The 15355-nt window shown below is 44.8% G+C and overlaps 1 protein-coding gene across 6 annotated transcripts in view; it reads right to left on the bottom strand.

The window, feature by feature from the left end:
* MIB2 (MIB E3 ubiquitin protein ligase 2) overlaps positions 1-15355 on the bottom strand; it is a 39869-nt gene that overhangs the window by 18427 nt on the left and 6087 nt on the right. For 4 of the 6 annotated variants that reach the window (XM_051637429.1, XM_051637432.1, XM_051637428.1 and 1 more), the window contains 3 exons: positions 7384-7734; positions 6992-7163; positions 313-419 (listed from right to left, as the gene is read on the bottom strand). In XM_051637429.1, coding sequence (XP_051493389.1) covers positions 313-419; positions 6992-7163; positions 7384-7630 — 526 coding nt within the window. In that variant the 5' untranslated portion in view covers positions 7631-7734. Of the gene's footprint in view, positions 1-312; positions 420-978; positions 1281-6991; positions 7164-7383; positions 7735-12050; positions 12170-15355 lie in introns of those variants that run through there. The other 2 variants (XM_051637430.1, XM_051637433.1) reach the window with 2 other exon arrangements.

The raw sequence follows: 15355 nt of genomic DNA on the forward strand, positions 1-15355 counted from the left end.
GGTGTACATTTATAGTTCTATACAAGATCTTCCAGGATGATTCCAAGTTTTCACATCTGTGAACCAGGAGCAGCAAAACTTCCCTCCCACACCCTGAGTGAATGCATACAGTTCATGTCACTGATGTTTTTAAACAAATACAAGAAAACAAATAATATTTAATACCAGCAACCTGCATCCTCAGAACAGCTCCCCAAGAAGCTACTGCTCAGCACATGCATTTCCAAATAGCAATCTGGCAAAAAAAACCCAAACACAACCAAAGAAAAAAAATCAAATGGTGTTTTAAAAGGACATCTCAGAGAAGCTTACCATCCTGGTTGCCCCACTCCCAGTCAGGGCCACGGACTACTTTTGCCCCCTGGAAAGTCCCTTTTAGGGTGATGCGAGTCAAATTCTGTCGAGGACTCACCAGGACTCTGGAAAAACAAAGATAAGACAAATTAATTTATTGTTGAATATTCACACTTTATAAATCTCTGTTTCAACCAAGATCTGTCATACAAGCACCAAGTGTTCCACAGTAACATACAAAAAGCCATGGCTTGAGTTCTGACAAGCATCTAAGTGAAAGAATAAAATAGCTGAACAGGGTCTTTGATCCTAAAAGCTGGTCTCCCAGAAAGGAGAGAATACTGAGGCACTGTTCCACTCGTGGCAGAAAAACACCTACTGAGTAATACACTGGGCTAACTTGGTGAGTTTAAGGCAATACCAATAGACATTAGTAGGGTGTACACTGCATGAAAGCTTTTATGGCTCGGGCAGTCTCCTAGCTCCAAGGCATAAGGAGTTCAGCACAGCCCATAACCAAAGGTGCTGACTGCATAGCCCAGTTCGCCTGCTGAAAAGCAGAGATTAGACCAGCACTGTTGTGACTGGACTGTTTCCGGGATAACAGACTCCTCTCTCTGCCCTGCAATCCACACCACAGGCATACACACTGATCCACCCTAAGAATAATAAAAAAATACCTACGTGATAGTAAAGAGGGGATCTGAGGTCCTGTTAAAGCAGCTTCCAATTCCCATGATGTTACAGCAGCTTCTCTGCTGCTCTTGTGCGTGCTGCTCCCAGCCTCTGGTCCCTAGCAGAAAGCTTTCTCATGAGGCACCAAGCCACCAAAGTCCTCACAGGCCCGTTTCTTTTCCTCACCCAGGGTACAATCCACTTTTTCTAGGTGCCTGGGAAGGTGCCACAATCCATACCTGAATTGTGCACCTCCTGACAGGCTCTGAGCAACTCCCAGCCCCGACAGAGCAAACCAAGTTCAGCAGCTGTTTGCAGGGCAAGGGGAGGGGAAGGCTCCCGGGGTAGGGCTGACCTCAGAACACTACTTATTTTCCATCTAATACCTAGAGAGAGAGGTGGAGACTCAGAAGGATAAAAAGCTTATGCCTGAACTTAATGTTTACTTATCCATCAGAAGCCTAAGTCTTTTACCTTCCTTAACTTGTTAGCAGATCTTCCACCTGTGCTTTACAATCTAATGTGTTTAGAAAGAGGGAGAGATTATTTACACGTTCTTATCACTGTTGAACGGTCATTATCCAGATTGCAGCTCAACAGGAGGGAGACTTTGAATTGTTGAGATTTTGTCTGTTTTAAACACCACCAAAGCTGGCAGTTGTTATGAAAGGGAAGATAATGAGAGAGGGGTAGGAAAAGGCTTGGCTGGGAAAAAGCTCAGCAGAAAAGAAACACTGATCAGCATTCATTTTATTGCATTTGCTTCTAAAACCAGCATGGATTTGTGTTCTACATTGGAAGCTGCTTAGCTACAACATGCTATTTTCCCTGGATTTTGTTGAATGCTTTTCTAACACTTTATCAAAGATGTCAAGGTCAAGCCCTGAGACCAAGTGATAAAAATATACTCCTCCAAACTCTGATCTCACACGGGAGGGGTTTTCAATGTGAAGATTTTCAGCGATAGTCAAATAAGGCACCAAGCTAAGCTTAAGCAAAGTGGTTAAACAGCAAAATAACCACCATTCATTACTTTCCTAGCAAGATTTCCCTTTCGTATAATCATAACAGCAGTCACTGCCCATCTCAGCAGCTCTCATATTAACCTGTCACTTGCAGCGACATCTGTGGCTAGACACCAGGAAAACAGAGCTGACCAGTCCAGAAAGCTGAGTTTCCAAACAGAAGAAAGAAGTGTAACAAACACCCCCTCCCATTCTGCTTAAATGCACCGTAACTGCCTTCCTTCCCTGGCCTCACAAAATTTTGACCTTGTCTTGAACCACTCTGCTGACCAGCACCACTGAGGAATGATGTGAGAACCAGATATCCTGAGCCAAAACATCTTGGGTTTTAATCTAATTCAACATGTTTTGCTCCAAATACTGGATAACAACCAAAGCTATTAGTGTGTTGCCAGAATACCCTGGGGATAAATTTAATCACTGCAATATTGCCTTTAATAACAATTTTAATTATGACAGCCAAACTCTGCAGCCATTTCTGCCCTACAAATTCCAATGATATTAAATTACCATAGAGTCCAGAAATCTCTTGGGAGCATGGACTGTACAGAATGAATGTCTCTCTCCAGCATGCTGGGAACCACCCCCCTGTGCTGTGCCTGTGCTGAAATGTCACTGAGGTGCTCACACAGCCTTCAACATCCCAGAGAGCTATGCAATAATAAAATAATAAACAGCATCACCTGTGCTGTACAGGTAGAGACCCAAACCAACTGACTTGGGACACATTTAAACAGAGACTGCTTTTAATTGGCAGTAGCCATCTGAGGCCCTGCAAAAGTCAGAGCCCCTTCATACCAGGCACAGCTTAACATATTTTGCAAGACAGAGGCTTCACCACCACAGAAAATTCTTATCAGAAGAAACAAGCACAATGCATGGGACTGGACAGCAGAAGGAACAGTCAACCCTGCAAGGTAGCAGGTCATAAATATTGTGTTAATCTCTTCAGAAAAGGCACAGCTGTGAACAAGAATCCCAGGTCACGGCGGATACAAACTCCCACTCCTTCCAGGATGGATGAAGATCTACAGTGGCTGCCTCAAGAAAAGCCAACATAAAGGCTTTACAGACACTGCAGGTAAAACTGACCTCAATGACGCACAGAATTCTAGATTCTCTTACTGACCCCAGCAAAGCTTTTACTGAAACACTTCCAGGAAAGGATAAGGGTAGGAAATTCTGACAGATGGCAGGCGGATACTGATTGCTCAAGCATGAACCAGACTAAGACAAGGACACCAGTAAGTGAGGGATCAGGATCACAGAAACCTATTTCAGGAACCGTCTTGACCAAGAATTTCCATTGTCAATCCTATCCTTCCTTGCCATGTTCTTCGCAAAACCAACTGTATGCTTTTACCTCAGATACCTCCTGCCATCTTTTTTTGCCAACCTCCTCTTGTGCTAGCTCCTGCCAGGCTCAGTTTTGGAAAGCCCCAAAGAGCAAGATTTCAGACCAAGACTACTAAGCGTGAGCTAAAATGTGTGTGTGCACCTAAGACTCAAAACTGTACTGCAGACAGAGGGTTTCTCCACTATGCTCTCAGAAATGTCTATATACAGCCTTTAACAGCTGAATATTGCACTGAGAATGACAGAGGAGCACTGGTGAGCATACCAAGTGACATGTCTCATTATCATCCTTTAACCAAGACTGTTAGTTCAAAACAGAGGCTGAGGATGCTTTAGTGAAGGATTTCTCTTGCTTACAGTTTTGCTCATGTAATTCCAGAAAAGATAAAGACAAAATACATCACTGAAATGTAATCCCTGTCCCACAATTCAAACAGAATATTCCAAATTACATCAGGGAAGACCTGGCATGGGGATGTGCCCTTGCAATGTATGTGTGTTTTTTTAGGGAGGTACAGTTAAGTAGTTTATCTGGTAAACCTTTGTGTTTTTTTTAAAAAGTAAAAGTATACTGAATCATGAACGGAATTAATTCATATTAACGAATAATTTTAATTATTAAATTTAATGAGCATTTAAAAAAAAGCTAGGAAACAAACATCATCGCACAATCAGATTTGATTCAAAATATTACAAAATTTCTTAGTCTAACAGCTTAAACTCACATTGCATAAACAACACATGTTGAAGAGATTACTACAGTAAATAAACCTGCATCCCCTTTATTGCCTAGTAATCAAACACCCAGCAATTGTCACTCAGCTGCTGTATTAGTCCAGGCTTACAATATAAGAAGCACAGATGGAAGGCTGGATTATTAAGGCTGCCTTGAATGGGTCTGTGTTGCACATGCATACCAAAATGACAGCATGCACTTCTTCCTGTAATGCAGCTGATTTAGAAATCCAACTGGTAACTAGACTAGACAGAGCTGGTTTCTGAATTACGGCTGAAAATAACTCTGTTCTGACTACAGTATAAAACACAATGTGAGAAAATATTTGTATTTCTTATGCTTGATTACGCAAAACATTCCCCTGAATAGTCTGCTAGCTCCTTCAACTCCATTGTTGTCCAGAAACAAAATAGGACTTTTGAAAAATTGTTAAGGTTGTGATTTATTGGTGGGTGAGGTGCAGAAAATAGCCTGGGTAAAATGCATCACAACCCCTACTGGAATTGAGAAGGTGATGCAGCAAAATGCTATTGCTACTTTTGCACTCAAATGTAAGAATAACAATATTTGTACAAGAGGAAGATTATCTCACACTTGATTATTTGCAGAACTCACCAGCATGCCTATTTCAGCCCTAACATAAACCTGATGAGTTTTGCTTTGCTAACTTGCTTACACACACAGATTTATCTTCCAATTGCTAAGCGCATATTTGGCAAATGGATCCATGATTGAGAAAAAAGGCCTTCAGTGAAAACGAGCTGTGTCCAGCCTTTTAAACCAAGGATGACAGCCTCTCCTCTAAAATTCAAACCAAACAAGACCAAGTAAAAATACCAGCAATAGGCAAATGTCATGAAGAGACTCCTCCAAATGGGGAAATACAAAATTACCAGTACTTCATGCCACCAGAGGGTCAAACTCAGGTCATTACGACCTGAAATAGCCTTCAGGAAAAGGTGTCATCAAAGCCTCTTTAGAAAACTGATTGGGAACCCTCTGCAGTGACTGTCTGGGCTTAAGGCCTCCTAAATCCTGGGATTAGTGAGCTGCTACAAACAGCCATGTGTTGGCCTTGCCCAGGCTGAGCTGCACGGGTGCCATGTGGTGGGTCTGGCAACAGCAGTGCAGGTGGGAGCCATTTACTGCACAAGGACATCCCACTGCCAGCTCCACAGTTCTCGTTGCACAGGCCTCAGCTTCCTCTGGGGAAGGATCAGCAATGGCAGGAGTTGCAAGATGGAGCATGGTGATGCTCTCCCGTGGAGGCCAGGGAGGAACTGGAAACTCCCAGCTCCTGGACCTCAGTTAAAGAGACAGCTGCATTTCATGGTTCTACATTTGATCACAGATGTAAGCTTATAAATATATAAGTGGTCCCTCCTTCATTACGCAAAACCAAGATTATGGGATCCTGTCAGATTTGGTGGGCTGTCTCTCCATCCACTTCCCTTACAAGCTTTCTGACTAATTAACACCCCAGTGGGCTTTGCCTGGGACTTGAGAGCAACACACTGCTGTGCTTGGGGCTCCCTGTAAACAACCAAAAGATACTCATTCCCTGCCAGGAGGTGAGAGAATCCTGACCTCTAAAAGAGACTCATCCTGTGTTTCACAGCCATTCAAACAACAGCGGGTAGCAACAGAACCTCGAGCAAACCCAAACCCACACAGCAGTCACCATGTCTTTTTAAATATAGCTTTTTTTTTTTTTTTTTTTGGTCCTTGGGGAACTGCCAAAGGTTTTCTCTTCTACTTTATTAAGAAAAAAAAATTGAGATGAGGGATCGCAGCAATAGTCCCAGTGACTCATAAATACGCAGTTTTTGTTCTGTGAAAAGGATGCTGCATTGCCTAAGGCAGTGTGTGTCTTTACAGCTCAGACCTCAGTTATTCCAAAGAAATCCTCTCTACTGCATCAATCAAAGGTGATCTCCCCCCATGCCCCTTATTTCTTTTCTTTTTTTTTTAAATCAGAACACGAATTCTTAATGAAGAGCAATCCAAGGGACACTAGACCAACAACAGGATTACATTTGCATTAGAGCAGAGGTGCTGCTACTTCTTCCTGCTCCTGCCCTGCAAGACATGTCTGAGTAAAGCTGTTTCAGTTTGGCACCTCCCTTTATGAAAGCTCTTCCACAAAACCCATGCGCTGCAGTTCCTACTACTTTTCCTAAAGGCAACAGGATTACAAGATTCACCTTCATGCCCATCTTAGGAGGCACAAATGAAATTAGTGTTGAGACTTCTTCAGTTCTTCCTCAGGACAGGAGAACAGCCCTCCATCTTTTGGCACAAAAATTATGGATACCCTTCCACAGGCATCAGTGTAGCAGTTCCAATAATGCTAACATGCAGAGTACAGAGCAACTAAGATGATGTTCTGCAGTCAATAGTAGAGATCCTCAGAAAAAATCAACTATTTGGGAGTGCAAGATTCCCAACAGCCTCCCTGTGACCACTTGGCTATCAGAGAACAGCAAACAGCAAAATATGTCTAAAAAATTATTAAATTAGGGGGGGGAGAAAAAGAAAAACCAGAGCAGACAAACATTCCGAATTTTCACCTTGATTTCTCAGAAAATTCTGCTGATTACTATTTGCTGTCTTTTTTTAAACAGCTCCATAAAAGTGCCAGATCCAGCCTTACACTGTTCTATAGAACAGTGATCCCAAATACTTTCAGTAAAAAAATGCTGAGCACCCCCCGGTATAGGTTTATTTTTTAATTAATTTTACGGCCATGTACTAGTGAAGTTCTATTATGTTATTCCTGTACCTCAGTGGATCATCTCACAGACCCCCTGGGGCGTGCAAACCCCATTCTGGAGACCACTGCTAGAGAGCAGTGACCTGTAAGTCTCAGCCTGGCTAACTGGCCTGCCCCCAAGGCAGCACTTACGGCTGGGAGTGCGCTGTCTCGTAGCGCTCGAAGGAGTGGGAGAGGTCGTGCTTGTTGTTCATGTAGCACTGGGTGCACAAGTCATAGTCAAAGCACATCTTGCACTTCCACCGCATCCCCCGGATGCCGTGCTTCTTGCAGCAGTCGCAGATGATGTTAGGGTGACGGACACCTGGGAGAACAAAAGCAAAGGAACTCAGATCCGCGCAACACCCGGGGAAACCAGGCTGACCACGCTCTCTACATCCAGAGGAAAAAAAGTCCTGTGCTGTGTGTGTATTGAAGATGGTGCAGTAATATAATAGGAAGTGAGATGTGTAATATAAAGTATCCATCTCCTGGCTTAAGAGACTCCCATCCTAAAAGTCATGCCAGAATCCAACCCTTCTTACCTATTTGTGCATTATCATACAGAAGAAGGTCGTAAGCCCCTTGGAATCCAGTGCGGTAATTGGTTCTGTTGCCTTGATCCCACTGCACGACCACAGTCTTATCTGGGGTGGTTGGGCTGCCTGTCCGACCAATCTCCACCACAGTCCCAACATTCCCTTCACCGTTGTCCTGGTTGCCCCACTTCCAGTCCACTCCACGAACTACCCGCATCCCAACCTGCATGCTGGCATAGGGGTCCACGTCCATTGATCTGCAAGGCAACCCCTAAAATCCTTCCACGAGAGGGGTCTTGGAGTCAGGCAGTGTCATCAGCAACACCCTCAGCATCGTCAGCAGCATGTTCAGCACACCTAATAAGACAACATACCATTGAGTGATGCCACTCAAGACATCCCATTTTCCCCAGAATGACCTGGCTACAGAAGAGGCCTGACCTGCTGAGTAGATAAATCTGTACTTGATTTAAAACAGGAATGCTCACAGCTTTAGCACCAATGGCAAGGATACACTAGCTAGCCAGACTTCCAAGGCACAGAAACATGTGCATGTCCAAAAGACTTATTCCAGAGCACTGAGTACGAGGGAAGAGAACTGAGCAAGAAGTCTTTACAAAACTTCAGTACCAGCCCTTGATTTCAAACTCAGGAATATGTGCAACAGCTGCTAGAAACAGAATGGAAACAGAAACAAAAATGCCCAGGAAATAGAGTTGTAAGAAATAAGCAGGAAAACGCCAGCAGTGCTTTAGCAACAAGAAGTCTATACAGTCTGTTTTTCAGGAATACTGCTCATATACACTTACCACATAACACTGCAGTGTTGAGTTTCACTTGCCCAGAAAGTTAGTTTTGGTTTTGATTTTGGGATACAGGAAGTTTAAAGATGCATATGAAAGAAATGTTAGTCTGTTTTCCAAAAGTAATAGCAGATTTTTAAAAGGTGCCAATGCCAGAGACATGTCAATCTTTTGCTGCTGTTTATCAATGGAGGCCACGGCAGGAACAGGGAAGGGTTACTCCTAACCTGCAATAAGCACTGCAGATTTTGTGCTGGGATCAGTAAAAGCCTGGGATGATCTTTCAAACTGTTGCCACGACAGTTGGTAAATGAGGCAAACACCACATGGATGCAGCACATCCACAACTTTGAATTAAATCAAATAGATCGTAAAAGCCTGGTTTATGTCTCTACCAGAAAAAGAAGACAGAGGCTCTCAATATTTAGGGCCAAGCTGCTGGTCTGACTTCTGGAAAAATCTCCTGTAGCATCCTTTTTCTTTGGGCATCCCTGGGGTCTCCCTTTTTCTCTCAAGCTATCCACAGCATCCAAAACTTTTTCAAAATTTGAAAAAAAACAACACAATGCCAAGAGCCAAATAGTGCAGATTCTAAAAGTAGAGCAAACCTTACCAACTGCCATGACCCTGGGCCAGTTCAAACCAGGCTGACAAACCTGGTTTAGCCGACAAGTTAATAGGATGTGTACACGGACACAGCAACAGGAGCAGCTTTGTGCCATCCATGTGACATGTTGTTAACAGTACCACCTACCAATACGCGACTGAAACCACTGAGGCCTAAAAATAAACTCTTCCTCCAGTCAAACACCCCCTTTTAAATGTATGGAGGAGTAGTTTGATGCAAAATTATGCAGAAAGAGCCTGATTTCTGTTCAGCTTTAGCACCTCTCTAGCTTTAGACTTTTCCTGCTGTGCATCGTGGTGACATCCAAACACCTGCCAGACAAGAGCAACATCAAAACCAAATGTCCTTGTGAACATCATGTCATCTTTCCTTCTAATCATCACTAAAAGATGCCTGGGATGACACTTTCACGTAGACTTCCTTTGTGGAGGTAGATGTAACATTGCTGAGTTTAAGGTGCACTGGTGTTTGTTGTCCTTGTGAAAGCAGAAATAATAAAAAATAAATAATATCCTTTTCAGAAAGCATTGCAGAGCCTAGTGACATTTGTATGATCCCTTCTTCCTTCAGATGAGATGAATAAAAGACAATTTATTGCTTTAACTAAGAGGTGGAACTTGTTTTATAAAAGGCTGCTGTCAACCAGTAAAGACAGACAAACCCACTGCTGAGAAAACAAATGGAAACATCCAACAATACAAAGGTACAAGAGATACAGTTAAATTATTGCTACATGGCTTTTCCTTAGAAACAACAACCCCTCCTGTTTCATCCAAGTGAACTGGTGGAAGGTGAGGGGAGGTAGTGGGAAATGGAAATGCACACTTAAGGAGGGAAACAACAAATACCATAGGGTTGCTCAGGTGTAGACAGAGTGCCACCTCCCAGCCTTAAGAGTTCTATGCTATTTCAGCATTTCCTTCTCTGCAGGAATGAATGAATGAAACATCACAGGCTTCAGAACTCTCAGCATTTCAAGGAAGACCATGCCAGTTTCAAAAATTATTCCTTATAGAAGAATATTCCAGGTTGCACCACAAACCCAGAAGGAGAACAATCCCTTGCTACCTGAAAACAGCAGAGCAGGCTGACATACTGTGTATCGTGACACATGCTCAACAGAGTAGTCAAACAGCAGACTAGCAACCTCAGGGCAGAACTGCCTTGTTCCTACAAATGTGTGACCCACACACAGGGAAACCCACACTTTCTCTGTGCACCTTCCCACTAGTTTTCTGAAAGGAATGCTACAGAGATCTCTTCTTCAAACTGCCAGCGAAAAACAAAAGCTACACAAACTCTTTGTAGAAAGAGTCCTGGAGAATCCCATCATGACAGTGCTCTGGGAATTTACCTATGGATGCAATACAATATGCCAACATCAGGCATCTTGCTGCAGACCTGCCTATAGACAGTGATCAGATCACAGGTCAGTATCACAGGTACCAAGCTGCAAGGACAAAACTCCATCTAATCAGTAACCCAAGATAAGCTGGATCCAGATGGAAAGACTTTTACTGCTGCCACAGGCATCAAGCTTCCCTCGGTTCTGCAGGTCCCTACGCCTCACAAAGGAACTACTCATGTACCCATCCCACAGCTCCAGGAAGCTATGGAGCTGCACACTGTTCAACTGCACACTCGTGATGCTGAGTACCAGTTAATGGAGTTGTCTGTGCTGCAATGACCTTCCTGCAAATCCTTGCTCTCTGATCTGAAGACTGTCTTCTTAATGTGAATGCTCCATTTTCTACACAAGAAGGGACCAAATGCATTCTGCATTCCTGTCTGATCTGCAGGGGTGGATGTATTACAAGAGTAAAGAACCATTCAAAATCTTTGCGAGATGAATTACAATGCTCATGCAGTTTGAACCTTACCAGAGATCAGCATTATTTACTTCCTAAGAGGAAATGTTTCACTCACTGAAGCAAATACTCCTCCCTCGATGCTGTCTGGGTCATAATTATTCCAGGGAAGGATAGGTACAGCTGCCAGAATTGACTCACAGAAAAAACGTCAGTTTCCCATGGGAGTTTAAAGTAACTATGAATAAATAATCCATTATAATACACAAGCATATTTCTTAATCCTGACCTAACATTCTGACCTCATCTACTGTGACACAGGAAAGACCAGCTCAGGTATAATCTACCAGTGCATTCTTAGGAAATCCCAGTAATACTTCACTGGGAAGAAAGGGAAAATACTTTAGCACCTTCAGTCCACAACATTGTAGTTGCAATAATTGTTGTAGCTTTCTGCCATTATTCAAACTGTGCTGTTGGTAGAAGGTGCTCTAGAGGCAACCTAACATCCATCTCGTAAGAGGCAAAGGTTGCTGCTGCTGCCCTGGGTACACAGTAAACAGAACCCAACAGTGGTGTAAGCAGATGGACAACATCAGTGCATGGAACTTGGTTATCAAGTTATTTAAACAGTATAGCAAACAGAGGAAGATGAAGGTGATTTTGTTTGTTGTTTTTCTTTGTTGGCTGTTTTTTTTTAAAGCAGCTTTTTTCTTTTCCTTCACGCCTATGTTGCAGTTGGAATTGACTTCTCCAGTGAATTACTCCACCTCAGAGAGCTTTGCCTATCCTAAGGATGCTTCCTTAAGTGCTATGGCAGATGCAAATCACACAGTTGCTCAACAGAGCTGCACAAGCTTTGCAAAGCTCCAACTTTGATATTCCTCTAGTTTCTGAACATCCTTTGTGAATGCACATGGAGATGGCTGCAGCAGAACTTTTATTACAGGGTCCTTTCCACTGCAGCTCACCCCAGCCTGAAATGCTCAGCTTTCCCAGCTGTTAATTCATAAGCCCCAAAAGAAGTAATTATTTACGTTAAACATTTTTGAAACTAACATCATCCTCCATGTCTTACTATTTCCATTCTTTCTGACTCTTCCTTCTCCTCAGGTACAGCCTGTTATTTGGGATATTCTATCTCTAACAACTGGAGACCCGCAGCATCCCACGCCTACCGAAGAGCTATCGCTGCCTGTAATCCTCTTGCTCTTAGGGGTTTTCTCCAAGGAACACAAAGCACACGCTGGCTGCAAAACCCCTCAAACTGACCCAACCCGATCCTCTGGAGCCAGCTCAGGTACGCTGGAGCAGAGGAAGCCCTGCTTCCACCCGAGGCCAGGCGGGAGGCTCGCTGGGCCCCAGGCAGCCGGAGAACCAGCCCCCCTGCCACCAGCCCAGCCGAGCCCCGAGCCACCCCCCGCCCCGCGGTACCTGCAGGCGGGACACCGCAGCCCTCCTTCCCGGAGGGGTCCTGCCCTCCCTCCTCGGGCAGGGCCGGCCGGAGCTTTGTCTCCCCGGCAGCCGCCTTCGGTCCGTCCCCGGCTCTGCGGGGCGGTCGCAGCCGCCGAAGCGCGGCCGAGCCGGGACGTGCGGGGCGGCTCCCGGGCGGGGCCAGCGGCTGCCCGGCCCGGCCCCGCTGCAGGCGGCTCCCGGAGAGCCCCGGCCCGGCAGCGCTCAGGGCACCCTGACAACTGAGACCACCCCCCCCCGCGGGGGAGCTAGAACCACCCGTTTCCCCAGCCCGGAGCAGAGATAACAGCCGTGTTTCCTTTCTGGAGCCCAGGGCTGGAACCTGCTCCCTCAGCATCTGCTCCGGGCCGATAGCGAGGGAGGAGCCGCCTTCCTCCAGCCAGTTCTCGGGAGCCTCCCAGCTCCTCTCCAGCCAGCTGGAGACACGCACGTCTAGGTCAGATAGCCTGAAGAACGACCGCAGTGACCATCGGTATTTCTGTGAATATGAATCCTGCAGGGCTACGGAATGGGGGTCACAGGAACAGGGCTCCAGGCTGCCAACCGAGGGCCAGACCTTCACCTTGGGGAATCCTGGGCAGACGTCACAGGAGTCAAAATTTCCCCCATAAATTACCATTCAGGGACAGAAAAGACATAACATTACCAAGAGGAGAAAACACTCTGTCCTCTGCCTGACAAAAACAGGCAGATGAACGTTTATTGAAACAGTATTTGTTTATTCAACAAATAGTGTTCAGGCTGCCCCTTGGATACTACTCAGGAGCTATAAACCCATTCTTCCACATGACCTCTTGCACATGGCATACAGTGCAATAAACAACAGAATTAAGCTTTGGCATCCTCAGCACAACTCTGACATGAGAAAAGAAGCTTATTTTAATTACAAGAGGATCTAGAGAGTTTTACAGCCTGTCTTCTGAGACTCCCTCCCTTATACAAATAGTGAATAAGCCAGCACAGGAAGAATTACGAACAGGGCTGAGATTATTAAATTAACTTGCAGCAGACTGGGAGTTAGCTTACATCTCTGCTACTTCTATAGTGTTTCTGTGAAAGAGTGAAGACAGAATAAACAAGTGGGACAGAAAATGAATGTAGATTCTTCTATTGAAAAATAACAGCACTGAAATGATTAGGAAAACAGAGTGTAGCTAACAGAGCCATAGCAACCAATAGTTGCAAATGGCAGTAACCAGGTGAAATGAATGCAAACATTTACAGGGATCACTGAAATGGACAATGATCCTTTTGGATCAGTGCTGATTAGAGCAGTGCTCATGAGGACTTGACAAGCAGAACAAAGGTATTGCAGGGACATTCCAGCTGTGAATTTTATTAGCAAATGAAATTTTAATAGCAAATGAGTGGAATTGTGCTTTGGTATTTGATCCTCAACTCATCTCTCTCAGGGAGAGGTGAACACACCAAGCAGAGCCAGGGCACTGCATAAAGACAATATTCACTTGACATCAGCAGAACAGCCGCAAGCCAGTAAGCTCTGTCAAGACAAACGTCACTTGCTTTATCCTTCCTTGATCCCAATACAGACTGGGCAAACCTCATAAAATGTTTACAGACATCTAGCACAGACAGCCTGGAACTGAGCACGTCGCCAAGACTGCCTGCAACAGCAGAAATCCCCAACAATGTCACTGCAGCACAAGCAGAGTGATGTCGTTTATTCTGCAGATGCCAAAGGACGCTGGTGGTGGTCCTGCCGGCCTGACTGTTCATTGTAGTGGGATTCTACACAAGAGTTAAGGGCTGCAGCTCAAATCAGGGGTCAAAAACATCTGTTCCCAACTAAAACAGGCAGCAGAGAGGCACTTGCCTCAGTCAGGAGCAGTTTCTTCAACCATTCTATATTATTAAGCTGCCAAAGTGGTTCTTAGTCACTCCAAGTATCTTATTCTAAGCCCCTACCATACGCACATATACCACATTCTAACTGCTTGCTTCCAAGGGAACTTCAGGGACATGGTGCCTTTAAAAACTCATATCAAGCAAGTCAATATTTGGATTGATCAGCTGCCTCTACTGTAAAGTTTCAAGATTCACTTTTGAAGGTCCTTGCACTAGGAACATCAACAGAGGTCCAAACAAGTCAGGTACAGTGGCTCAATGAAGTCAGCTCACATTGGCTCAAGAGCTTGTGCCGTGGCAATGCCACGGGGTTTTAGCAGTGCTGCTTTCTGCACTGCTCCTGGGGGCACTTGCCCTACAGAAATATGGCTTGACAGGGCTTTTTTCCCCTTTCCTAACACAAGCAGAGTTTCTGTGAAACCAACACAAGTTGAATGGTTAAATGCCTGGCTGATGGTTATCTACACAATAAAGTATTGTTCCCTACCCCAGTTTCCCTACCTGCGAAACAGAAATAAATACTGTATTACTTAATAATAAGACAACAACCAGGATCAAATACCTCTGGCCAAGGCACAAAGCTGCTAAGTTAATTACCAAAGCTAGTATTCATGCCAATAAGCTCAAATTCAGACTTACCCTTCACTTTGTTTTCTCCTCAGCAAACAGCAAGACCCCAGGACAGCACAGCAGCGGAGACACAAGTGTGCTGTCACTAACAGGATGCACTGCAACTTCTCTCAAGGATACACACCATTTGTACAAACATATTCACTATTAAATGAAAGCAGACCAGGAAAGCAGCAAAACACATGGTAAATAATCCTTTTTAACCTACCACCCTGTAAGGAACACCTTGCAGGTTCTGTCCCCTCCTGGCCCCCAGGTGAGGTGGGGAGCCCTCACCCCTCACTGCTGCCAGTAGTGCTGCAGGCTCCAGCTGTGCTGGGTGCTCCAGCTGTGCTCCCTGTGGGATTTCGAGCCCAGCAGGCCCTCCCTGCCTCCACATACACTTCAACTCCCTGCACTCCAACTCCAGTTCCAAGCAGGGTCTCTGCCTGCAGACTGCCTGTCCCATGGCATTTATCTCAACTCCAGTCCACACCAGTTCAATACCCAGCTCTGCCCCTTGCAAGTCTTTCTCCTTGTCTGCTCTCGGCTTTCCACACAGTCCCTTTGTATTGGGCCCAAAAGTTCTCCCACGGAGATACATATTCTAATTCTCTCCCATTTCTTCAGAACTGAGTTTATCATCATCTGCTCTTTAACTCAGGTGGTCTCTTACTTAGTTCTCAGCACTAGCAGAGCTTTTAAGGTAGATGAGTAACAACCATCTCAGCTACTATGTGACAAATTTGACCAGTAGAAATTAGACTAAACCCATGGAATTTCCCCCCTCA

Source organism: Apus apus, chromosome 20, assembly GCF_020740795.1.
Source record: "Apus apus isolate bApuApu2 chromosome 20, bApuApu2.pri.cur, whole genome shotgun sequence".
Lineage (NCBI taxonomy): Eukaryota > Metazoa > Chordata > Aves > Apodiformes > Apodidae > Apus > Apus apus.